A 26,854-nucleotide genomic window follows, 5' to 3' on the forward strand; every position below is an offset into this window, starting at 1 on the left:
GGCAGTGGGAGAGTCCTCTGCCTCTCCTTTGAGGCCATCTAGGAGCTGCGGTGCATTTTACTTTCAGAAGAAACCATGAATGGGTCCTGCAGTGAGATCCAGAGGGATGCAGCCTAAGGAGGAGAGAGGAATGCAGCGTATTGTGATCTGTTCTAGCCAGTCTGTCCCGGCCCTGCTGTCAGAGCTGAGACTTTGCATGGTGTGATTTCTTACGGTTGCAAAGGAGGGATGTGCAGTCTCCAGACTGGACAGATTTTTAATTAGGCGACTTGAGACTCCTCGTGTAGGAGTTTGGGGAGACTCCTTTGGAACCTAAATTCCTTTTCCCCAATAATGCTATTAATACAGAAACCTGGCTTTGGAGTGACATTGCTTCCTGGGGAAGGATCGAGATTAATTGCACTTTTCATGCCCTGTACTTTCTGCATTACCTGTAATAATAATGTACATAGATTAGGTAGGGAGGATATTAAACAGAAGGATTTATGAACATTTGAATATTAAGTTGGTTATCTGTGGCTACCTTAAATGCAAGGTTGTCAAAAATAATTACAGTATACTAGCAAATACTGGCTACCAGAGACAATATAAATACCCTGAGTCAGTGCATATTGGGCTTTTGGCATGAATCATTTGCTCAACAAGGATTGGGAATACGTTCTTCATATTTATGAGGAGGAAAGGAAAGAGCGCGGGATGGGGGAGGGGAGAGGAACAAGCAGAATTAATGGTGTCGCAGACCTACTGTATTAAACCCGGTGTGGTGGCAGCCCGAGTGCGGAGGGACCAGACTGGGGCTTCGGGAAGCTTTGACAGGACAGCCTCCCCTTTCGTATGCACAGGAGGGGTTTTTTTTGTTTGTTTGTTTGTTTTAATGCTTTTTTTTTTTTTTCATGGCTGCACCACTGATGTTCTGGTTTTATGATCAGGGACATTTGTAGAGTGTAGAGGGTGAGGTCGCTAAGTGGTTTGCAGTTGACTTCCGTAAAACCCAACTTGTCAAGTAGGCGACGTTTGAGAAGGATATTGATGAATGCTCATCCATCTATGGGGCAGGAAAACATACCCAGTTGTTAATTTCTCAATGCAGAAAGCAGTGATGACATGGAAAAGCAACTGCCATGAAAAAAAAATTATGATAGATTAGATCAGGCGATTCTGAAAGCAGCTGATGTTTGCGAGTTGGGTTAATGGTTCAGACCCTGCCTACATGGCCAGAGATTTATTCCGCATTAGTGAGGCTTCCACTTTCCACTTGCTGCCCCGCTCTGTGCATTGTTTTCCTGAGACCCAGCAACCAGAAACGTAATAATATGAAACCCTCGGCACTTATCATAGTTTGAGAGAGACGGTCGTGTGACCGTAGTGCCTTGAAAACACTTGTCATGGTATACACTGGACACTTTGACCTTCGCGATTAAATTTCAGAAATTTGTTTCATCTGTGTACTCTTGGTGTATAATGCTTTTATTAAAGATACTTTTAATATCGTTACTGATATTGTTTAGACTCAGCAAGCAAATCCAATATGATTTCTGGCCCATCTGGCTGAAAGCATACCTAAAAACACCATGAATTTTTTCAGCAAATAATTACCGAGCACCTGCTGTGTGCCAAGATCTATGCTAGGCTTGGATACATAGTAGAGCAGAGGTAGTTTTGGGCCTCTTGGTTCTTAAACTCTAGCGGGAAAGCAGATATTAATTAAAAACCTCACAAATATGCCATTATAAATTGATATGAAGGAAAATCGAGATGTCAAGAGAGAATGTAGCATAGAGTTTAGATGATAGGAATTCCTGATTGACTTTCAGGGATGGTGTTGACACTGGGCAGGGTGGGGTCGGGGGGCCCAGAGGTGGGGGTGCACACCCTTCTCTGAGCAGGACAGCCTGTGGAGTTGTGGGGGTGGGGAGGGGGGCAGGGGGGTGGCTCAACCAGGAACACAGAACAGGTGCACTGGGAGTGTGCTCGCGGGGGCTTGTGTGGCTGGGGCGCTCGTGGAAGACGGGCATGCCCATTGCACTGCTCGTATGCTGACAGGAGGGACTTGGGATCAGAAGCCGTAATTCTTCTTTTAAAATGGTTCTAACTAGTGAGAGGGGGAGCTCGCTTGCAAATGACTCTGAAGATTTTAATGAAATCTCTGAGGTGGCCCCACATATTTAAGTTATAGGGTAGATCTCTTTAATGCTCGTTTCTTTAGCTTGAAATGTGAGCTGCAAGTGCCAGTGTGTTTGCAGAAAATTCTCTCTCGCAGTTACAGAGTGGCGCGCTGTCTTTGAAGATATTTTTGCACTGGTTACGGGAACTGCACACTGTGGCCCCCTTGTACTACCACTGAGTAGAAACTTTAAGAGGCCCCTGTGCATGTCATTGGAGAAGATGTGTAATATTGAGGCTGCAGGGCTGTTCACTCTATTAGTTTATGATTCGTGGGTTTTTACAGACTGTAACTAGCCACGGATGTGTGTCGCTGTGCAGACTGGTGCCCACTTAGTGTCATTGGTTCTGTGAGGCTCAGATGCAGCTCCCCGGGAGCTGGTGCTCAGGGCCGAGCAGCCGTGTGGTCCTGGGACGTGTGTGCACAGCTGCCCTCTGCTGGGTTACATCTCAGGCATCTCCTGGGGTGCTGCACCGTCTTGCTGTAACCAAGGCCACCTCTGAGTGAGTGGCTTTGAGGTTGCACAGATGAAATTCCTTCCCGGGGGCCACCAGAGTCCCTGTGTAACCCCCAGGGAGCGTTCAGTGGCACCTACTCTAATTAACCTGCTGTCGTAAAGCGGCACGAGTCATTGTGTTAAATCTGTCTTTTGAAGCCAGAATGGCACACCAACCACAGGCGTGTTCAGATTAATAGTCTGTATCTCTTTTCTTTCCCCCAAGAGTCATTTAGGGAACGTGCTAGTGGATATGAAGCTCATTGACATCAAGGACACTCTGCCTGTAGGCTTCATCCCGATTCAGGAGACCGTGGACACACGTGAGTCAGCCTTTAGTACCGCTCTTCACGGGGAGAGTTTTCTGGCTCCAGGTATAGTTTTAGGCATTTTTATGTGCATTTTTTCTTCAGAAACATTTTAGGAGGCCTTACTGCACACCCATGAGTAAACCCTGCTGCGTTTGACCCACGTCTGCCTCGGTTCTCTAAGGAGTTTGCGGCGATGTGGGCAGCAGCGTGAAAAGGCGCAGAATGTCCTGTCCTCCCAGAACGGTGCTCGCTGCTGAATCGGCGCCCCCAGGAAGGAAGTGGAGAATCTGGCGCGAGTTTGTCCTTCGCCCATCCTCCCTCCGGTGTTGCTGAAGCCAAGCTTGGCATGAGACCCAGAAGCAAAAGGAAGAAATCAAAAGACGCCCAGGGAATACAAGTGCGATAATATCCCCATTCGGGGCTCTCGGAGCACACAAGCAAAGTCGGAAAGACTGCAAGTTAGAGTCGAAATTGAGGGACGACTCCGATCCCTGAGCAACTCCTCGCCAAGTGGTCATGTTGGGAGCGTCGTGTGGTCCTGGGGCTCCTCACGATTCTTGTCACGCACAGCATTTGTTCCATGGTGCCAGAAAGGAGTTCCCGGGTGGCTCTGTGGGTTAAGTACACTGTGTGCTCGCTGCTGTGGCTTGGGTTCGATCCGGGCCTGGTAACTTCCGCATGCCATCGGCATGCCCCCCCCCCCAGAAAAAAAGAAAAAATAGCGCTGGAAAACCTCTGGATAGTTGAGCCTCCTCACTTTGATGTGCTGTAGCCTAACTCGTTTTATTTTAAATTACTTATGATCAACTTTAGGATAGCTGCAACATTGATGCAGAAAATAAAAACCAAATACAGAGGGTCCTTTCTTCGTCTGTGAAACTCTGCACCTCATGGTTTGTCACACACACTTTATTTTTCCATAGTTAGTCCTATTTTGTACCTACCTGCTTTTTTTGTTTTTGTTTTTTTGCTCTTTTCTTGCAAGCATTCCTTACAGACCAGACTTTCCATATCCACACAGACCCCACATAGCTCTTGTTTTAATGAAAGAAATGGATTCCATTGTCTAGCAGACTTTACTTAATACTCTCCACACTTTTGCACCTTGGGCTGCTTTTAGTTGTTATCTCTAAATGTATTGGCTAGTAATCATAACAGTTGATATTTAGTATATATATATATATTTTTTTGTCTTTTTGCTATTTCTTTGGGCCGCTCCCACGGCATATGGAGGTTCCCAGGCTAGGGGTCGAATCGGAGCTGTAGCTGCCGACCTGCGCCAGAGCCACAGCAACGCGGGATCCGAGCCGCGTCTGCAACCTACACCACAGCTCACGGCAACGCCGGATCGTTAACCCACTGAGCAAGGGCAGGGACCGAACCCGCAACCTCATGGTTCCTAGTCGGATTCGTTAACCACTGCGCCACGACGGGAACTCCTAGTATGTATTTTACTGTTTGCTAGACTCTGTAATAAATGCTATACTTACTTGACCTCATTTAATCTTCAGAAGACCCCCTTCAGAGGTTGGTATTATGATACGCATTTCACATGTGAGGAAACCTGCTTAGGGATGAAAGACTCTATCCAAGGTTACGCATCTAGAAGTAGGGGAATAACTCGACTACACATGCGAGGGTAATGCCCCCCCCACACACACACACACTTTTGACACAGTGCCACTCTGAAAAGGCGTGTGTTGAAGCACCTTTTATAGATAGATTTTTATATATTTCTGTATTGGAGTTTTGGAATAATAGCCTTACTGAGATATAATTCATCTACCACCTACCATTTCCCTGTTTAAAGTTACAATTCAGTGGTTTTTCGTATAGTCACAGAGTCGTGCAACCATTACCATAATCAATTTTAGAACATTTCATGACCCCAAAAGAAACTGCATACCCATTAGCAGTCCTTCTCCATTTCTCCCCAGCCCCTACCACCCTATCCCCTGCCCTCCCTAGGCAGCCGCTGCTCTACTTTCTGTGTAGATTTGCGTGTTCTGGACATTCCACATAAGCCATATAACCATACGGCCTGTCGTCTTTTGTGTCTGACTCCTTTCACTTGGCATCATGTTTTCTTGGTAGGTCCACACTGTAGCATATCAGCACTGCGTTCCTTTTTTACTGCTGATTAACATCCTTTTCTGTGGATGCACCATCTTCTTTATCCATTTAATTGACAGACGTCTCGGTTGTTTCGCTTTGGGTTCTTATGGATAATGCTGCCCTGAACACTGATGCCCAGGCTTTGGTGTGGACATCTTTGTTCATTGCTCTTGGGTGTATGGCTGAGTGTGGAATTCCTGGGTCTTATGGTCATTCTTTTAACTTTTTTGGGCAACTGCCAAATTGTTTTTCAAAGGACTGCATCCTTTTATATTCTGACCAGCTGCGTTTGAGGGATCCAGTTTCTCCACAGCGTTAGCAACCCTTGTTATCATTCTTTTTGATTCAAACCATCAGTAGGTATGAAGGGGGTCTTGCATTGTGGTTTTTTTAATTTGCTTTTCCCTTATGGCTAATGACGTTGAACATCTTTTCATGTACTTATTGTTAGCCATTTGTATATCTTCTTTGGAGAAATACTATTCTAATTTTTTGCGCATTAAAATTGGGTTGTCTTTTGATGATTGAGCTGTAAGAATGTTTTAATATATTCTAGATATAAATCCTTTATCTGTAACATGATTTGCAGAAATTTTCTCCCTTTCCGTGGGTTTTCACTTCTTTTTTTTTTTTTTTTTTTTTTTTTTTTTTTCCCCAGCCATACCTGCAGCATATAGAAGTTCCTAGGCCAGGGAGCAAATCCAAGCCACAGCTACAACCTGTGCCACAGCTGTGGCAATATCAGACCCTTAACCCACTGTGCCATAGCAGGAACTCCTCATTTTTTTTCTCTCTCTCTCTTTAAAATGGAGGTACAATTGATCTATATTCGTTGCACTTTCTTTTTTTGTTTTGTTTTGTTTTTTTGCTATTTCTTGGGCCGCTCCCATGGCATATGGGGGTTCCCAGGCTAGGGGTCGAATTGGAGCTGTAGCTGCTGGCCTACGCCAGAGCCACAGCAACACGCAAGCCGAGCCATGTCTGCAACCTACACCACAGCTCACGGCAACGCCAAATCCTTAACCCACTGAGCAAGAGCAGGGACCGAACCCACAACCTCATGGTTCCTAGTCAGATTCGTTAACCACTGCGCCACGACAGTAACTCCTCATTGCACTTTCTTGATGCATAGACGATTTCATTTTGATGGAGTTCCTCTTTTCTATTTTTCTCCTTTGTTGCTCTTGCTTTTGGAGTCATACCTAAGAAACCATTGTCAAATCCAAGGTCACCAAGATTTATTTATTTTTCTCCTAAGATTTTTATAATTTTAGCTCTTTTGTTTGTGTCTTTGATCCATTTTGAGTTAATGTTTGTGAATGATGTGAGATAGGGCTTCAAACTTATTATTTTGCCTGTGAATATCTAATTGTCCCAGCGCCATGTGTCGAAAAGGCTCTTCTTTTTCCCCCACCGAATTGTCTCAGCATCCTCGCTGAAAACCAGTTGACCATAAATGTGAAGGTTTGTTTCTGGACTCTGAGTTCTCAGCCACTGACCTGTCTGTCTTTCCTTATGCCCAAAGCACATAGTCTTGATTATTGGAACCTGATAGAAGGTTTTGAAATCAGCAGATGTGAGTCTTCCAACTTTGTTCTTTTTCAGGACTATTTGGGCTATTATGAGTCCCTAAAATTTCCATATGAATCAAAGATTAGTCAGTTTCTACAAAGAAGCCAGCTGGGATTTTGGTAGGAATGGGGTTGAATCTGTAGATCAGTTTGGTTATGTGTAGACTTTGAACGATTTCCTATGCTAAGGTTACAGGTACGTGAGGCTGCTGGGTCATAGGACCTGTGCGCTCTGCCCCCCAGCCTCCCTCTACAAACATGCTCCTCATCGTCAAGCACCCCTTGCTTTACCCCGACTGAACTGCTGACTGTGCCCTCTTCATGTCCCTTTCTTTTCTGACTCTCTGTATGTGCTTTGATTTTTTTCCCTTCCTGAAATGCTCCTTCCCTCAACTCTGAGTGTCCACACCTCATGTCTTTGAAGGTGACAAGACTCTGAGTGCCAAACTCTGATCCTAAATATGAGTTTGAAGCAAGCGCTCTTTCCTCCACAGCATGAGTTGTGACGGATGTGTGTCTACTGTAGGCCCTACAGGCTTTGGGGTATAAAGATGAGCAGGCTAGTGGCCCTTCCCTCTGGGAGCTTAGTCCAGCAGGTGACCCGGACCTGAAAACAAGGCATTGCAATGCAGTCTACTCTGGTAGGTCCTCGGTCAGCCCCCACCCCCTTCTTAACTACTTTTCATCTGACTCTCCCAGTGTTTGTTGAAGGGAGGGAGGAAACGCACATGGCAGGGCTGGGAACCCAAAGGAGTGGTGACCTCTGCTTCTGAATTCCCTTCTTTACCTCCCTTAGGACAGACCGCACTTGGCACAATGGGAGGAACTTGGGCTCTGGAGTTGGACTCGCCTAATATTGAGTCTGGCTCTGCCACTTACAAATGAGGGACCCTGGCAAGTGACGTCACGTTCCTGGGCCTAAGTTTCCTCATCTGTAAAATGGATGTTACCCACCTCATATTGTTGTGTTTGCATGTGTTATAGCCGTGTACATGTTTGTTTGTTTGTTTGTTTTTTCCATATCTTTGCTATTTACCTCCTTCTTTGAGGCCAGGGTCCATGTTTAATTCATCTTTGAATCACCTAAGGTACCTGCCATACCCAGTGCCTTGTTCAGAGGATGGGCTCAGTAAGATAAGCTTTAGTGCTCTCTGTTGCCAAATTAACCTCCAGAAATTCAGTCCACGTGGTCACTAGTGGTACCAGCTTGATCTGTTTTCCATGGGCCTGCCAAGCTTAGGTTTTAAAATTTGTATTTAGTTTTACCATTTGGATTTTAGTTAATTTTCGCTTAACTATTTATTAGCAAGACAGAACATTTTCACGAGTGTTGGCTTGCTACTGTTGCTCCTTCTTATATGGATGGTCTGCTTAAGAACCAAAATTGCCTTGTGGACTTGTATTAATTTCCTTCTTTTCCCTTGTGTTTTTCTTAGTTTCAAAATGTGCATGGTCATTCTTTTTGACAACTGAGTGGCTTAAAATGGCTTTATATTGATATACTGTAGAGCCACAAGGGATTTCTCATTCTGCATTTTCCTCTCAATTTGTTGAACCAGTTAAGCATGGAGGCCCAGGGCTGAGTCCTGCCTGGGCCCATGATCCAGCTGCGATGGGGCCCTGTGATCCTGGGTGGGGAGTCTATCCCCTGAGCCTGGGGGTACATCGGCTGCTGCCCCAAGGACATTCTAAAGTGGGGTCCTAGCACTTCCGAACGGTGTCTTATCACACAGGGGAGAGTGGCTTTAGGGTCACCTATTCATTTAGGGTCCCATGGTCATTCCGGGGGGTCTTTACCTAGGTCCAGGTGAACCCAAGCTGAGCAGATAAACCTCTGGTGAGCTCTCTGAAGTTTGAGAGCATTTAAGGCCCTGATTTTATAAAATAAGCCAAAAAGATAAGACTCCTGTAATTAAAGTACAATTTGTTGCAATCCATATAGCACTTAAAAACTGGAAGACTGTTTGCTTTAGTAAAGTGCTGTGTCCTTTCTCTGTGTTCATTAGCATGACTGAACACATTTCTATTGACTCTGTGTAATATGTTTACTTAAAATCAGGCCTATTTAAGCATCTGTAATTAGTGGCTCCATCTCTTACCCCGAGTTTGCTGTAGATGGAGGAACGGAGCAAAGAGCAGCTGGCACAGCAAGCACATAAAATACCTGCTTCTTGTTTACCTTGAGGAAAGCCCTTGGCTCCTTCACGCTTTCAAAGGCCTGATCTTGTGAATAGTTGTTGAGGCTGCAGGGTGGCTGTGGTCGGTTTCCCCCCAGGATACCACCCCTGCTTTCTTGGATACAGTGTTTGGGGTCTGGATTCAGCATCCAGTGTTATTACTCACAGCCAGAGGATCTGAGCTAGCCCTTAGTTGCCTCCCCTAGAAAAAGAACCCGGAGTTCCCGCCGTGGCGCAGCGGAAACAAATCCGACTAGGAACCATGAGGTTGCGGGTTCCATCCCTGGTCTTGCTCAGTGGGTTAGGGATCTGGCATTGCCATGAACTGTGGTGTAGGTCGCAGACACAGCTCAGATCCTGCATTGCTGTGGCTGTGGCGTAGGCTGGCAGCTGTAGCTCCGATTGGATCCCTGGCCTGGGAACCTCCATATGCCACAGGTACCGCCCTAAAAAGCAAAAAAGGAAAAAGAAAAAAAGAAAGAAACAAGAAAAAGAACCCACAAGGTTTCTACATTTCCATCTGGCTCCCCCAGCGTATCAGCACCTGATTCTCATCTCCCTTTGGTAAAATCAAGACCAGCAGCAAGACTGCGTTTCCCTCTTTATCCTGCTCCCTGATTTAAAGGTGCTTATTTCTTGCCACAGAATTGAAAGGTCTTGAAAATCAGTGCCAAACCCTGACATACATTGTGTACTAGAGGCTCACTTAGAATAATGACAGTTACCCTTTATTGAGCACTTACTGTGTGCCAGGCACTGGGCTGAGTGAAACATGTGTGTCATCACATTTCATCCACTCACTGTCCCCATGGAATGGGCTTTTCAATAACTCCCTTTTACAGATGATGCAACCAAGGCACAGAGAAATTAAATCACTTGCCTAAGATGATGGTGTTGGAAAATTGGAGTTGAAATTTCAGCTCAGATCTGTCTGATTCATCTATTGAATGGCCACATTTGATTGAAACTTGTGTTTAAAAACCACAAATGAACAAACAGAATCACCTAGTTGGTCACCATGGATGGTTGCTAGGGCCCCAACTCATTACTCCAAGACTTGATAAATAAGAGAGAAGGATCACATTTCTATCTATCCTTTTACGTAACAGCGGGTTTCAGGGAGACCAAGTAGTTGAAATACAAAAGTTATTTTTATCTGGAAATATTTTAGCTAATAAAGGCAGAAGGAATGACAGAATTCGAAAATTGCCGTTTCGATCCTGTGAATGAAATGACGGATCTAGACAGCAGTCAGCAGAGGATGAGAAAACCGCCGAGAGCACTTTCGTCGGAGACTGTAACCGAGGCGCCAGGCTGACAGCGCCGGAACCCACGAGGGTGGCCCAGCTGGACTCCAGGCCCAGCACTGTGACGCCTTGGGACAGACAGGCACGGCCCCCGAAGTGTCCCGCTAAACAGTCTGAGCTCAGTCTAACGGAGCCGAGTACAGGGGAGTGACCCGCTTTCTCCAGCCTGTCAGTGCTGTGAAGATGAACGAAAGAAAACCTCACAGTCAAATTCAGTGTTGGGCCCTTGATCCAGACAAACCAGCAGTTAAGTGGCATTTTGGAGATCCTGGAGAAAACCTGGATATGGACGACTGGATGATATTAGGGAATCATTGTTCACGTAGGAATGATGATGGTGTGGCGGTCATGTCAAAAAAGAGGTCTGCCCTGGAAGCCTACTGAGATCCTGGTGGGTGACGGGACACAACATTGGTCGTGTTGCGGGGGGAGGGGGTGTCATTTTAAGTCTCCAGCAGAGCTAAAGGGAGCCGGTGGAGGAGACGAAAGCAGCTTGTCCATCCCTGACCGTGTTGACACCAGATGATGGGAACAGGGGATTCATTTCACTGTTCTCTCTACCTTGGGGAAGTGTTTGAAAATTTCGGTAATAAAAAGTGGACAGTGTTGCTTCCATGTCTTTACTCTTGTAAATAGAGCTGCAGTGAACATTGGGGTGCATGTATTTTTTCAAATTACATTTTTCTCCGGATATATTTTTAGTTTTCAAAGGAACCTCCACATACTGTTCTCCATAGCGGTTGCACCAATTTCCATTCCCACCAACAGTGTAGGAGGGTTCCCTTTTCTCCACACCCTCTCCATGTCTGTCTGTCGATAGAGGAATGGATAAAAAAAGATGTGATGCATATATACTCAGCTATAAAAAAAACAACGAAATAAGGCCATTTACAGCAACATGGATGGACCTAGGGCTTTTCATACTAAGTGAAGTAAGTCAGACAAAGACAAGTATCACATGATGTCACATAAATGTGGACTCTAAAAAATGTTGCAAATGAATTATTTACAAAACAGAAACAGACTGACAGACTTCGAGAACAAACTTACGGTTACCAAAGGGGAACGAAGGGAGGGGAAGGTTTAAATCAGGAGTCTGGGATTAACACATACTCGCGACTATACACAAAACAGATAACCAACAAGGCTTACTGGGGGGATGTGCTGGGGTTGTGGGATGGAAATCCTATAAAATTGGATTGTGGTGATCATTGTACAACTACAAATTAATAAATTCATTGAGTAATTTTAAAAAAGACCTACTGTGTAACACGGGGAGCTCTACTCCATATTCTGTAATGACCTATAAGGGAAAAGAATCTGAAAAAGAGTGGATATATGTGTAACTGAATCACTTGGCTGTATTGTATACCTGAAACTAACACACATTGTAAAGGAACTATACTCCAATTAAAAAAAAAAACAATTTTTGCGCTCGCCTCGGCAGCACGTATATTAAAATTGGAACAACACAGAGAAGATTAGCATGGCCCCTGCACAAGGATGACACGCACATTTGTGATGCATTCCATATTTTTTAAAAACAAAATGAAAACAAAATTTTAAAGTGAAAAAGGGAAAAGTCCATGTAGTCAATTGCATTAGCGCTCGGGGTGTCTGTGTGTTCCAGTCTGATGGCTGGAGCAGTGCGCACACTGTGGCTGTGGGTTTCTTCCAGGCTGCTCCTTGCAGAGGTGTGTGTGCCCTGCTCCTCGACAGGGCATGTCAGGCGTCTGGCCCCACAGATGCAGAGCCTGCCCACTGCGGCCTGCACAGGGCAGGAGGGTGGAGCCGGGCCCGCCGGGAACCGGACGTGACGGGAGACATGGGGTTGAGATGTGGGCACCTCTGGAAGACTCATACCTTTTCTTGTTGTCCTTTCCTCCAGAGGAAGTGGCTTTTAGAAAGAAGAGGCTGTGCATTAAGTTTATCCCACGGGATTCAACGGAAGCCGCAATTTGTGACATTCGGATCATGGGCCGGACCAAGCAGGCCCCCCCTCAGTACACATTCATTGGGTGAGTCTTTTTTTTTTTTTGGTCTTTTTGCCTTTTCTAGGGCCACTCCCACGGCATATGAATGTTCCCACCCTAGGGGTCAAATTGGAGCTGTAGCTGCCAGCCTACACCACAGGCACAGCCATGCCAGATCCGGGCCGTATCTGTGACCTACACTACAGCTCACGGCAACACTGGATCCTTAACCCACTGAGCAAGGCCAGGGATCAAAGCCACAACCTGATGGTTCCTAGTCGGATTCGTTAACTGCTGAGCCAAGACGGGAACTCCCTTTGGGTGAGTCTTAATGACCCAGATTTCCTCTCTGTCTGCCCGGACGGGTCACTCTTGGGGACTCTGCCCAGACGGGTCACTCTGGGGGACTAAGTCCTGAGCCCTTTGGTGTGACGTCTCGTCCGTCTGCCTCCCGGCCTTAGCTCCCATTCTGCCCTCCCTGCTTGGGCGGCGGCTGGCCTCTCCTCCCGTGTACATGCTGCCTGCTCGCTCCAAGGGCCTTTCCATCCCCGTTCTTCCGTGTGTCCATCCTTCAGGCTCTCTGGGGCCTTTCCAGATGCTGGAACCCCAAGGCATTCTCTCCTTTGTGACCTCCCTGCTTAAATTTTATGGAGCACCCGTTTGGTACCACGAGGCCAGTCCCCAAGTGTGGTGGTGAGTGAGGCAAAGGGCCTGCTCCCGTGGGCTTGATTCAGAAAGAGAGACAAGAGCACCAAACAAGAAACAAATGAGTGAGACCATTTCAGCTCTTGAAGAAAACAAAGGACAACAAGCAATGAGGGCTGCCTCAGCCAGGGGCTCAGAAGCGGACATTTGAACAGAGTCCTCAAATTCGGGAAGAAACCAGCCGTGCAGAGATTGCAAAGCAGAGCCTTCGAGGCAGGACAGGTGCCGGCATCATAGCGCTGATGGTCTGGCATGTTTGGGGAGCAGAAAGCAGCTCAGTGTGGCTGGAACCCATGAGCCAGGAAGCGGAAGAGTTAACGGGGGTGCTTAGCAGGACCTTGTAGGACCAGGTGGTGGTTTGGATCTGATTCCAAACGCACTGGAAAGCCATCGGAGGTTCCACGTTGAGGATAAGCATGAATATTTCATGGTCACGTGATAATTCCTAGTGCACTTCTTCTGTCTGATAAACAGGGACATGCTAGGGGCTCAGCACTTCTTTGCATCTTTCACCTGGTAGCCTCGGTCCCAGGCCTGGTCTAGTATTCATAAATACTAGGTACGAGGAGTCTCAGGAGTTCCCTCTGGACTTGTGATGATAAGCGACAGGCAACCCAGCCCAGGCTGAATTAAACAGAAGGAAGAATTCGTTGGCTGACGTAATAGCAGAATTCAGGGGGCAGGATGGCTTCAGGTGTGGCTGGAAGTGGATGCTCCGAGGATGTCACCAGGATAGTTTCCCCCTCTCTCCTGCTTGCTCTGATTCCTTGTTGGTAGTGAGGGGGACCTCTTTCTTAAACATGCCCCCTAGTGGAGGAATGATGGTGCAGCAGCTTCACCTACTTTTCCTCCAGGTTCAAGCCCCGAGGTAGGGAGCAAGTCTGTGCTCTCCGTAATTCAAGTGAAGACCAGTTCATTCCCACTGGTCTTGATTGCTCCCACTGGGGTCACGCGCCCCCTCAGCCCATCACCGCTCCCTGGAGAATGTCATTTGCTGATCAGTGGGGCCTGAGCTGAAAGTAGGGTTAGCTCCGTTGGAATCTAGGGACTAGGACTCAGGTGGCCGCCCCCCACATTCAGAGGGGAGGTAAAGACTCAGAAGTGGGGGGGGGGGGGGAGGTGGTGAAGGGATGCTGGATGGCCAGGGGATGTTCACTCGTGTCCTCAGTCAGCTGGAATTTGGGTCTCAGATTAACCGTGTGAGAGATGGTTTTTGGCCCCTTGGCCACGTGCCATCTCCCTGGCCAGCTTCGTAAGCATCTCGCTTGTCCCTGTAGGTCCCCGTGGATGCGTTTTGCTACTTGGCTGTTGAGGTCGGCCTCCTGGGTCTTGCTCATTTGAGCCCAGACCTTCCTCTTTACTCTGAAAGCCATGGCCTTTCCTCGGAGGCTGCCCCTGGGCCGGGCGATAGGTAGAGCTGCGGTGTTTGCGTGAAGCCCGTGGGGAGCAGGGTCACGGAAATGAAGGTGGTTTTCCTCTCGTTTGGCCTCTTCGGCTACGGAATCTGAGTGCTGTCTCGAGATTTCATGGTCCTTGAGAAAAACTCCATGGTCAGACACTTTCTGCGCACTCAGAAATCTTGTTTTGCAGTGTGGCTTCAACCCATTATGTATGTATACAGGATTATGGAAGTAAAAAACGGTTAGGAAAATAGGAAATAGTAGGAAAATAACTGTACTTCAGGTACCTTAGGAGCAGCCACTTACATACAAGCCGTAGAAACCTGCAATTCAGTAATGAACTTTTAAAGTCTACTTTCAGTCAGCTACATGCATCGTATATATTCACTTATGATGTGTATTCAGTTTTGTTTTTTGTTTTTTTGGGGGTTTTTTTTGTTTGTTTTTTTGGTGTTTTTTTTTTTTTTTTTTTTTGGTCTTTTTAGAGCTGCACCCATAGCATATGGAGGTTCCCAGGCTAGGGATCAGCCTACACCACAATCACAGCAATGCCAGATCCTTAACCCACTGAGCAAGGCCAGGGATTGAACCTGCGTCCTCATGGATGCTAGTCAGATGCATTTCCACGGAGCCATGATGGGAACTCCTTCATGAGAGAATAGATTCTCACCATCTATGTCTTGATAAACAAAACTAGAATCTTCTTTGTACGATTTTTAAAAGATTGCTAAATAAAGTATATTTTTATTTCACCTTGGGGCAAAAATTCTTTTCCAGAGGGCAATTCCAGTGTCATTTTTAAGGAAAGAGAATTCAGTGTTCAGAACTCTTTTTTCTTTAAAATGGGCACAATTACACATGTTACTTTGCAAACATTTGGGGTCATCAGCTGGGGGAGACAGAAACCTCAGACTGGGAATAGCTCCTCCAAGGCCTGACCATGGCCGTGACCAAGAGGTGGTAAAATTAGTGCAGCTGATTGGAATCCGCTGTCTCATAAGACATGCCTGGTTCAGAATCATCCCCGCAGTGTACTAAGAAGCTGCCAGAAGTATCCACTGAATGAATCGGTTCTCAGTTTTTGGAGAGAGAATCTTCCTCTACATCCCAAGATGCAATTCTCAGGCAGTTGAAAAGTTGGCTAAAATAATCCTGTTATAACTCCTAAGAGTGTACCTGTCGCACAAACGCTCGTGACTGTGGAGTGTGGGGCAGGAAAGGTAACGACCCTGAGGAAGCGTCTCTCAGGCCCTTCTGTCACCACCCATGTTGTGGCCTCAGGGCACATGCCTCCCAAACTGACCCTGAGAATGAGGCTGACCTCAGGTGACAGGAGCTTTATCCCCGAGGCAGGGCTGGGCGAGGCAGGGCTGGGCGAGGCTCCTGCTTCTGGCCCTAACCACACAAAGAACTTGATAAGCACATAAATACCCACAATGAAATGGCAGAATAAAAAGAATGTTGCAGGCTGAGACCCAAGGAAGATGGTGACAGCCTGTGATGGGAAGGCAGGTCCCGGGCAGGGGACGAAGATGGCCAGACAGGCAGCCAGTTGGGACAGTTGCCTTTATGTCACACTCTGATCTGTGACACCCAGAGCTCAAAGGGAGGGGATGTAACCCGTGTTTCAGGCCCTGATTCTCTTACGTGAATTGCTTTGCTGTGTTGCTCAGGTCATTTTATGCTAAACGGTGCCATGAAGCTTTCTCTTTTCTCCTCAAGGGAACTGAACAGCATGGGGATCTGGTACCGAATGGGCAGAGTACCAAGAAATCATGACTCATCTCAGCCCACAACGCCGTCCCAGTCATCGGCTGCTCCCACCCCAGCCCCCAACCTTCCCAGGTGAGGCCCTGCTGTGGCGTCCCATGCTGTCGTGTGTGTGACAGTCCTGTGGTCTTGGGCTCCAGTGCAGGACACTGTCTGTCGAACACACCCACTTCGTATCTGCTGCAACACTACAGAAGCAGGGCGCCTTCGAGCGGTTTTACAGAACCGGTTAGACATCCTTGCATTACACGAACGGAATGCCTTCTACTGTTTGTGTTCTGCAGGCTTCTAAGACAGCAGCACATGCAGCTTAAAAACAGGCTCGCTCTTGTAAAGAGCTCCTAGCTGTCCACAGAGACATGTCTGGAGCCACGCGGTTGGGAACCCTGGCCGTGAAAGATGGAGTTCCTTCTCTGCCTTGGCCTGCAGCTTGTTTCACTCCAGGAGGGGTGGTGAATAATTTTGTTCATTTTCTCATTGTTTCCTTTGCCATCGAGTTACAGACTAAGAAGTAAGTAGTCTGAGCATCAGAGGATAGTGTGAAGTTCTTCAGAGGGTGTTCTTTTAATAGTTGTTTCCCCAGAGAAACTTGGGTGAGCACACGGGTCTCCGCACAGGATCTTACCTGATTTCAGCCGCAGCAGTGGTGGAGGTGGTCTCAGCACCTTCCACAGAAGCAGGCGGTGCAAAGAACGTGGCCAGATCCCAAAACTGCTGCATCCTTAGCAGCCATCCTGTGACAACAAGGAATGAACAGTGATAGATTTCGTTTGAGAAAGGAATTAACAAAAGTAAATAAAACAAGTCAGAATTGGAGTTCCCGTTGTGGTGCAGCAGAAGTGAATCCGACTAGTATCCATGAGGATGTGGGTTTGATCCCTGGCCTCCCTCGCTCCGTGGGTTGAGGATCCAGTGTTGCTGTGAGCTGTGGTGTAGGTTGCAGACGCAGCTCAGATCTGGTGGTGCTGTGGCTGTGGTGTAGGCTGGCAGCCGCAGCTCTGATTCAACCCCTAGCCTGGACCGTCTATATGCTGCAGGTGCCGCCCTAAGATGGAAAAAAAAAAGTCTGAATTGGTGAGGGGGTGCCATTTGGAGGTGGAGGTAACATAAATGAGAATGGGTGTCAAAGCTTCCACGTGGGCAAACAGACAAACAAAATCGCTCAGGAATGGGACAAAAGTCATTATGGGGGGCCCCACCGTCCACCCCCCCTCCCCCCACCAAGTGCAGAGAAGTTGGTGGGGTGGCCGACTTCTCTGCCCCTGTTCCACAGCTGGGCTGCCACCTCCCTCGGAGGAAGGCCGCTGTTAGGAGCCGGCAGCTCAGAGGACTGTCCCTGGGGACACCCTCCTCCAGAAGGACAATCTGGGCTTTTCTCGTGGCAGTTTCAGAGGCAGAGAGCAGTACTTAAGCATAACTGCCCCTGGCATGGCCTGAAACTTCAGAGGCAGGTTTCGGTTTCACTTTGGTGTGAGGAGAGATGAGGGTTGAGCAGTGAAGTGCCTTTGGTTTAGAAAGACCAGGCTCCCCCAGCTCCGTTCAGCACTTTCCAGCTCCTTGCCCACCACCCAGAGCTCCGTCACCGCCGTGGTCACCATCCCCTGTGCTCAGGCCCGTAGCCCTGGACAGGTTACAGCTGCTCCCTGTTGTCTTCATACGGTTTGGAAGGGCCTAGAAATAGGCACGAGCAGGTTTTAACTTTCTGTGAGGTAAAGAGCCCTGATTCTCCCAGTTAAGGCAGAGAGCGTGCTCTCCGCAGAAGCTTGCTGGTCACCGTGAGAATGTGGTCACCAGGGGACCTGAGAACCAGCCCCGGGCCGCCGGGTGGAACTGGAGGTAGTGCGGCAGAACGAGCTTCAGAAGGCTTACTTATTTTATAACCTCTTGTACCAGTTTATGGTTTACAGTAGCTGCAAGGAAATTGGATCAGTTTTGTTTTACTTGCCAAATAAAACAAATGTCAAAATAGTCAATATAAAATGTATTCTAATTTGACTGAGTTAAGTCAGCCAGGGTGCGGGAGGATAATTGAATGTCACACCAATGCTTCCCAGTAAAAACCACTTGTGTGTCCCAAGCTCTTCTCTCTCACCGTGTGGCAGTTTACAGGTGGCCCACACACCTCGAGGAGCCTCCTGATTCCCCACCAATTCCTCATTTCTTAATGTTCTTTTGTTTTTCCTGGCCGGTGTCTTTGATTTTTAAAAAAGTGAAATGCTGATTATTTATTCAAGTTTTTCATTGAAGGAGTTCCCGCTGTGGCTCAGTGGGTGAAGAACCCAACTAGGATCCATGAGGATGCGGGTTCGATCCCTGGCCCTCACTCAGTGGGTTAAAGATCCCGCATTGCCACAGGCTGTGGCGTGGGACACAGACAGATGCAGCTCGGATCTTCTGTTGGCAGTTGCAGCTCTGATCTGACCCCTAGCCCTGGAACTAAAGACAAAAAAAAAATTTTTTTTCGTTGAAGCATTGTGAAATGATGGGTATATTGTTCCATGAGGCTGTAGATCTCTGTAATCCGTCCAGCAGAGGGATCTGATGGCCTCTCTCTCTGGTGTTGAGCTGTGGCTGAGGCCTGTGGGGGTCTCAGTGGCCTATAGGACAGAATCTCCACCTCTGGCTCTCAGGACTGGTCTTCTCCGTCTTGTCCCCAATCCCCAAACTTTGAACCAGTAGCTTCTTCTTCCCTTCCTGTGTTGTGCCTCTGCGCCTTTGCTCACGTGGACCCCTGTGAATCAGGTGTGTCTCACATCCCCTACATAGACGTCAGCTCAAATGCCCCCTCTCCCAGGAAGCCCTCCCTGAACGCCCTGTGCCTGTGCCAGGCTCCCCCCGCCGCCCTGTGGAGTGCTCTCAGCCTTTGCAACTTCACTTTGCGATCATGTCCTACACTCCCTGAAGGCAGGGACTGTGTCCAGTGCGTGTTACCTCCCAGAGCTCAGCACAGATGCAGGCATATATTCTGTTTTGCAGCAAATGCTTCTCCAGCAGCCTCAGACCCTGTGCTGCAGCCTCCTCATCCCCGCCCCCAGACAACTGCTGAGTCCCTGACTCCTCAGCTTTTTCTGATTGTGAGAGGAAAGCAAGCTTGGAGAAAACCGACAATTTCAGTAACAATGAAAACACCAAATTCCATCTCCGAAGGCTCATAACCTTTGGCTGTATTTCCTTCAAGTCATTTTTCTGTGTGCTTTTTACATAGGTGATATCACATCATAAAAAAGCAAGTTTGTGTTTTGCTGCTTCTTTCTCCTGTAATATTAAACCACAAGCATAAGAAATACTTCAACTGTGGTCTTTGTGTGGACGTGGGGATCAAGTTGCAAAGCCAAGGCTGGAGTGAGAGTGTGGTGATGCGGCGCCCTCTACTGACCAAAGTTGGGGGAGGCTGGGAAGACGGGCAGGCCGGTTCCCCAGCCAGTCCCTGGGGGGAGCAGAAGAGAGCCAGGGAGGGCCAGTAGCAGACCTTGTTGCGTTCCTGAGCTTGAGCTTCTGTCTCAAAAGCTATAAAACATGCTCTGCCCCCATTTCTTTGGTTCAAAGAATTTCTGCCATTTTTTTTGAGAGCTGTCATCCCCAGCTTTTTTCAGCTAAAAGGGGCAGTTGGTGGAGCTTTTCAGAGACGGTGGGTCATCACCTGAGGACCTCACGTCCTAGAGAACCACCTTCTCTTTCCAGAGCAGTCACCACCCCTCGGAATGAGCCCTTCCTGTCTTTCTCTTCCCTGTTGTTGCAGAGACTGCCGGTCCCAGGGCCAGATTCAGAGTGGTCCTTTCAGGATGGGCAGGCCCCTTGGCCACATCCTGTGAATTGGACACGGTGTTTGAAGTTCATGGCAAAAGGCAGAATAAGATGGGTTGGCAGAGCTCCTCTTCCTCATCCAGTGGATGGTTCTCTCTCTCTCCCCCTCTCTCTCTCTCTCTCTCTCTCTCTCTCTCTCTCTCTCTCTCTCTCCCTCTCTCTCTCTCTCTCTCTCTTTCTCTCTCACACACACACACCTGTGCCTCATTTGTGGAATCTTGACAGTGTCCACGTGAAGAGGGCATGCCACTTCTGGGGGCTGGGTGCCTCCGTTTTCTCTCTGGGCGCCAGTGCAGCTTCTTCCTCTGCGCATCTCCTCACGCACGCTGGTCCTCAGGATGGGCCTGGCCTTGGGCCTCAGGTGTGATCCCACGCTCCCATGTCTCTTCCGGGCGGGTGTGTATAGGCAAACGTCAGGGTCCCTGGGTCTGGGCTCCTCTGATTCTCCTCTGTGCTGCTGCCTTGGGGCAGGTGCACCTAGAGGAGGCCCCTTCCTGTTTCAGTCAGGGCAGCCCCACTCCTCTGTCATATGCTGGCTCTCACTCTGATTCTGCTGGAAACAGAAGGTTCTGCTGCTGCCGGTACCAAGGTTTGGCAAAGCTCGGCGAGGCAAGTGGACGTGCATTTGCTGGAGCCCCAGTAGCCCTGGAGCGTTGTTGAATGAGGGGCCCTGGTGGACTGCTGCCCCCGGCTTGCTGAACAGTGGAACCGGTGGCTTGATAAAGACATCAGAGGCATGCTTATCAAATTTGCAGATGACACAGAGTCATTAGGGAGAGCTGATGTGCTGAGTGACAGAATCAATACTCCACATCTCCTCTGCAGCAGGGACACCCGACTGCAAGCAGGAGATGAAAGGTGATGGGCGAAAACAGACGGCACCCCCCCCCCCCCCACCACGAGGTTCAAAAATCAATGCACGGGAAGCAGAGTGAGGCAACCTGGCTTAGCAGCAGTTCGTGTGAAGTGATAGGGCCGGGCACGAGCTTGGGTTACATGGATGCAGCCTGGAGTTCACAGTGGGGCACAGCCTGCACCTGTCGCGTGCAGCAGGAGGGTCATGTCCACCGCCATGCACCCCCTGGTAAAAGCTGCCTGAATCAAGCATTGAACTCGAGTGTGAGGAATCACTGAGTTTTGCTCTCAGTAGCGATGCGGCAGCGGGCTTCAGGTGTCTAAATGGCCAGGGTGTGGAAGGGGAGGTAGAAGTGTTTCCAGGTGGGGTGGGGCATTGGGAAAATTAGATCCAGTGGGCTGAAGTTACAAGGAGTTAGGCTTGGGCTTAACATTTAAAAAAAAAAGAAAAAAAAAGTTAATAAAGAGAGCTTCCCAAGAGTAAAAATCCCCTTGGCAGTGAAGATGACCTGAGAGGTCGCGTGCATGCAACTGCTGGCAGGAGTCAGACCTTCAGTGGTTCTTCTTAAGCTTTATGAGAAATGTACCATATTCCCCGTCTCCACCCCCAGAAATCCAGGTTCAGCAGAGCCGCATGATAGGGCCACAGATTCCTTGCCACAGTGACTCCAGGGAGCTCCGGGGGGTCTGTCGCCTGGGCCTGCTCACCACCTTTTCAGTGCTTCCTCCCGCTCTGACTTGGAGCCGTGCAGCTTCTGCTCACCAGCGCCAGTGTGGGGACAGAGCTTGGAGGCCTGCGGGGTGGCTGCCGTGGCGCCCTGCCCGGGATGGAGGGCACCGAGGCCCCTGGGCGGTGCTGCTGCCCCGCATCTCCATCCCAGTGTGGGCACGCAAGGAGCTGAACTGCGCGTATTTTTTGGTCCCTTTCAGAGTCCAGCTGAAATAAGTCATTGGAGCTCTAGAGCGCTGGGATTTGCGGGGCATTTCCCAGCTCTGCGGACATGAGCCAGGGTGGACCCTGTGGCTGCAGGGGCTCGGCTCTGCCCCACCTGCCCCCCCGGGGTGCTGAGGCTTGCACACCGCGGTCCTTGAGAAACTGCCGCCAGAAGTCTGCTCCCCGGACTTCGGGCCGTGGGCTCATCCTGTGACCCTCCACTGACACTGTCCCCGTAACCCCTGGGAGAAAGAGTCCTCTTCCCTCCCAGAGCCTTTCCTGGTGCTGGAGCCCTGCCTACAGCCTCTGCCCTCGAGGCACCGACTCCCAGGAGCCTCTCCCCGGAGTCAGTTGGGGCCGAGCTTCCCTTATAAGGCGTGCGGTGCTGCTCCGAGTTGTTGCAGTAATCTTTCGGTGACGTGTCAGCTCCTAGCAAGTTGTCAGTCACAGGTTCCGAAGTATGTTTCCTAGTGACAGACATAATTGTACTTAACTTTTTGCATGGATGTTATCAATCTGTGACAGATACTCTGGGAAATGGGGCATTTTGATTGCAGATGATCTGTCACATGCATTTAGTCTTCCTCTCAGGGACACCAGGATTCAGTCACAACTTTTGCATGTCGGTGTCAGGTTTTGAGAACATAGATCCTCGCTGACCTCAAAAATCGTTCCGTCACTCCGGTCCCAGGGCTGTCATCTAAAAGGTTAATGGCTCTTCGTACAGGAGAGAAAACACCCTGCCACCACGGTGATCTGGTATTCAGGCCATGCACGCCCAGGCTCGTCCCCACCACGTCCCTCGTCCCAGCCCCCCTGACCCCACCTTCTGCGGATGAAGGATCAACCGTGCTGCTTGATCCACCCGCAGAACAAGCCGGGAGCGGGGACTCACCGGCTGCAGTCCTGTTGTCTGAGCTGACAGCCGCAAATCCTCGGGCTGCCTTGTCAGCACTGGGTTATAAGATGGCCTTGGCACCACAGGTGACACAGGTGATATCTGTCACCTGCCCTGTTGTGGCAGGACCTGAACGGGAGGCCAGGCTTGCCCAGACCGGGGAGGCTGTTTTCCCTTTGCTGCCAAGGTGTCTGTCCCCTGACTACCTGCCTCTGGGGTGGGGGCAGTTACTCCTCTTTCATAGGTTTACTAGGAGAAGGCTCAGCCCAGAGGATTGGAGGGAATTTATTTTAGGGCTGAACGCTCTTGTTTAATAAAGATCTGTCATTTATGAGAAGGGTGATAACGTGTCCTACATCAAGGTAAGATTAGACGGCAAGGCCCAGGGCTGATTCCAGTAACTCTTTTCCTCCCCCCCCCAACAGTAAACAGTTTATGCCATGGGTTTTGAGCTCCACTTCCACAGTAGCAAGAGATGGTTGGGGGCTACATGAGCCAGGGAAAGCTCAGGTCTTGCTGTTCTCGGGGCGGGGGGGTGCTCAGACCCTTGCCCCTCTGTCCAGGCACAACTGTGGGTCTGGCTTTACTTGGAAGAATTAGTCTTCTTTTTGTTCACTCAAAACCCACAGACATTTGTGTTAAGCTCTGAGGACAGGACACACACTTTCATCCTCCTCCTTGGTGTGTCCCTCCTTTGAAGACACAGCTTTGTGGTCCAGCGCAGGGAGCAGGAGCGTGTGCACCGTGCTTTGGAGGGAATCGGCCTCACTGCTCGGGGTGCCCTCCACCCACTCCAACCAGAGGTACCAGCCAGGGTGTCTCTGAAGAATGCTGAGGAGGAACCAGAGCTGCACACGAGATCGGACTTAGGTTAGAGGTTGGGCTTCCTGGGGCCCTGTATCATTTCGTTTCAGTGGCCCACGCTTACACTCTTCGCCTGGAGCGTTAAAGCCCTAGGTTCCCTGGCAGATGCTGTAGGGGTTTTCACACAAGCACGTGTTATTTTTTTTTTCTGTCCAGAGCTTTCACCAGCTTCCTGTAACCTGACCTGCTTCCCACATCCTCTTGTGTGAGTCGGTCTCCTCTTGGCTCCCAGGCACATGGTCCTCATTCCAGATCCATCTCTGGCAGTTGCTGTGTGCCTCCCCTGGTGTGCCAGCCCCTGCCCTCCTGACAGAGGCAGACTGGACTTGAGAATGCTGAGGCTTGGTCCTGCCCGCCCTGCAGACCTGGCCTCCCCCCTCGCCTCTTCTAGAGAGCCCGGCCCTGTCATTTTCCGCCTTCGTCTCCTCTAGTCGCCTGCACCGTGCAGTTTGGCATTTCACGTTTCCCTGTCACTGCCGTGTGTATTTGTATTTGATCTTATGACTAGATTTGCTAGCTTATTGATGACAGGGATTCTCATGTTACCTTTTTCTCCTTTAAAGCCTCCGAAAAGGCTAGTCACAGAAATAACGATGATAATATTGAATCACTGTGTATCAAAATTTAGCACATACTTTCAGCTGTGCCATCTCATTGGCTACAGTCAGTGTTCTGTGAAAAATCTGTGGCTCCCCAGTGGTAGGGACCTTTGAACTCCAGGTGCCTGGCGCATGGCGGCACTCAGAAAATGTTTATTGGAGTGTGATGTGAGCTGGTCTAGACACAAGGGAGCAGGTCTCATACATTCATGCATCTCTCCTTCCCTCTATCCATCCGTCCATCCGTCCAACCCACCAAGGCTTATATTGCATTCGCTGGCTGTCAGGCGCTGTGCATGTGCTCTACAAATAAGAACTCGTTTAATCCCAGTAACAGCTCTGTGAGTTCAGTACTGTTTTTCCCTCCTTTCTAAGATGAGGAGGCTGAGATCAGGAGGGTTAGATTCCTTTCCCAAGGTTACACAGCTCCTCGGTATCAGAATTTGGCTTGCAGACCGTCCCTGAGCAGGGCATAGACGCACTGGGGAGCAGGGCAGGTGCCTCGAAGGGCCAGCAGGGGGTGGGAGGGGAGTCCGGGGTCCCGGCTGTCTTCCCACACAGCTTCTCCAGGCCCCCTCCCAGAGCCTGCAGCTTTGGGGGCGGCGGGGGGGGGGGGAGCGGCGCCTTGCGTTCACACCCTCTCGGGGAGACTTGTGAACGCTGGCTGGGGGCCAGTCCACTTGAGCTGTGGTTGATGCCTGAGGAGAACATGTGGGGGCCATACCTCAGAGGGTCCCCTCAAACGGCTTCAAAGCCCGTGATTAAGCAGGCTTACAAGCGGTTTGATTTATTCTGGTGATTATGAGAGGAGTGTGAAAGAGACCTGCAGAGCTGGGTCATTTGAATATCTTAAAAATGCCTGTGTCACAAAGTGGCCACTGCCTTTGCAAGAGCATCCAACGTCGTTTTGGTGTCAGCGTGATTTTGAAGGTGAAATTTCATTAGAATGTAGTTTGGTATTGTTAGCTATGAATGATGAGTTTAGGCTGCCTGCTACACTTTTAGATATTAATTTTTAATACGGCTTCTTGGGAAGTCGGAGCTTCTCTTGAATGAAGAATTGACTAGTAGTCAATAGAGCTTCCACCTCTGAGCGGGCCTTCTCTGCTCTCACTCTCACACATCAGACTTTCGACAAAGTATTTGCTGCTTGTAAATGTGTTATCTTTGTAATTTCTGTGGCTTTGTGTCTTATTTCTCTTGGTGGTTATGTGTGCTTCTTGTTGTCCCAGAAAGCAGGGTTGTAAATGTGATGAGACCCCCTCCCGGGCCCAGTGTGCACGTATGCGAGGCCTCTTTGCACAGTGGGTGTGAGCTCCGGGGTTTGGAGAGAGGCCTTTTTCAGGATTATGAAAATAGTTTTCCATGTGTCAGAACAGATTTATCAGTTCACTTTAGGGTCGGTTCTGTGAACCAGACCATTTAGAGAAGGATATTTTACCTTTTATCAGAGTGGAAGCTGACAGTCTATTTGCAGGTAGCTCTACGGAATATTTCACCTGGGTCTCTCAGTGTAAATCTAGCCGCCAAACAAAGTAAAAATGAGTGTTAAGCGAAATTTCCTAGGATTTTACTGCCCCCGCTCCCACCCCCACCCGCACCCCCGCTGCTGTTCTATTTCAAGGCAGGGTTTCAATTATTAATTTGGATGTTTAATAAAATCCTTTGCTTGCTGTAACTGATTTTCAAAGGCCTTTAGGATTTATGTGGGTGGGGCTTTTGCCCGTGGGTAGGGTAGCATTCAACTTAAACCCCTTCTTGAGCAGCAAGCAGATGTTTGGTTTCCAGTTGAATAATAATATTAATAATTATCAGAATGAGTACAATTATCACTATCATCGTTATGATTTCATAGTTAGAGTTTTTCGAGCATTTTGTGCCAGGCCTTGTGTAAATACTTCATAGGTATTGTTTTCATCTTTACAGCCATATAGTGAGATGAGTAATCGTGTCGTCATTTTAAGAAATGAGAAACCGGAAATTTAGAAAGACGGTGATTTGCCTGAGAGCAGAGTGAGGGCATTTAGAGGGGCCGGGATTGGAGCTCAGGTCCCCCCTCCATCCCGGTCTCCCTGCCTTCAGGGAACCTCGGGTCGTCCTGAATTTTAGGACCCTCCACCTTTGTGTCCCCTGAGCCGGGGGCACGGCCACACCCAGGACCAAATACAGCCTTAAACTCTCCCAGACGAGCCCACAGGCCACCTCCTAATTCGTCCTCACTTTGTTTTGCTCAACAAATTGTTTTCCACAGCTTTTGAGAGTGATCAGGCAAGAAGGGGAAAAACCTTCACTTCTTTGTTAGGGTTGTTTCTGTGCCCGCCACTGGCTCGGCCTGCCCTCCTCTCCTGCAGGGGGCCTCTCATGAATCTGAGTTTGGCAGGCCTGCTGCCCTTGCATTTTGGAGAAGCGGGTGTTTTAGTAGGCTGGAAGAAGATGAAAAGCTAGCGGTGCCCATGTGTTCCTTGTTTTTAAAAGTAGGGTCAGTGAGGTTTAGAGACTCTTTAAATATTTCAGTTTATAAGATGGGACTAGATCCTCTGGAGTGGAAGTGTGGTGCCCTCAGTCCCAGGCCGGGCTTTTCTCTTCATTCCTTTTATAACAGAGGAGGTGTTTTGGCAGTGCACGGTTCAAGTGTAATAAAACTTAAATGTAGGGAATAAATACCATGATTTGGAGTGTTGCTGCAGCTATGAAAGTCAGTTTCCCCTTTTTTGTTTTTTTGAGTCATCAGTGACTTGAAAAATAGCAGATTGATCCAAGGATGGTAGCCGAAGAAACAGAAAGCTTTAAAGGAGTACAGTCTTTGACATTTTTCGAAGAAAGCATTTTCTTCACTCAATTAAATCTTCACCAGTTGAGATTAGACATCCATCCCGAAACATCTATTTGCATAGCTGGAAACTCTACACAA

The 26,854-nt window shown here is 48.8% G+C and overlaps 1 protein-coding gene across 2 annotated transcripts in view; it reads left to right on the plus strand.

Moving 5' to 3' along the window:
* Positions 1-26,854, plus strand: part of MVB12B (multivesicular body subunit 12B) — a 172,332-nt gene that overhangs the window by 50,316 nt on the left and 95,162 nt on the right. For both annotated transcript variants that reach the window (XM_021068965.1, XM_021068968.1), the window contains exons 4-6: positions 2,887-2,983; positions 12,030-12,159; positions 15,942-16,064. In XM_021068965.1, the coding sequence (XP_020924624.1) occupies positions 2,887-2,983; positions 12,030-12,159; positions 15,942-16,064 (350 nt within the window). The remainder of the gene's footprint in view (positions 1-2,886; positions 2,984-12,029; positions 12,160-15,941; positions 16,065-26,854) is intronic.

This window comes from Sus scrofa, chromosome 1 (genome assembly GCF_000003025.6).
Source record: "Sus scrofa isolate TJ Tabasco breed Duroc chromosome 1, Sscrofa11.1, whole genome shotgun sequence".
NCBI lineage: Eukaryota > Metazoa > Chordata > Mammalia > Artiodactyla > Suidae > Sus > Sus scrofa.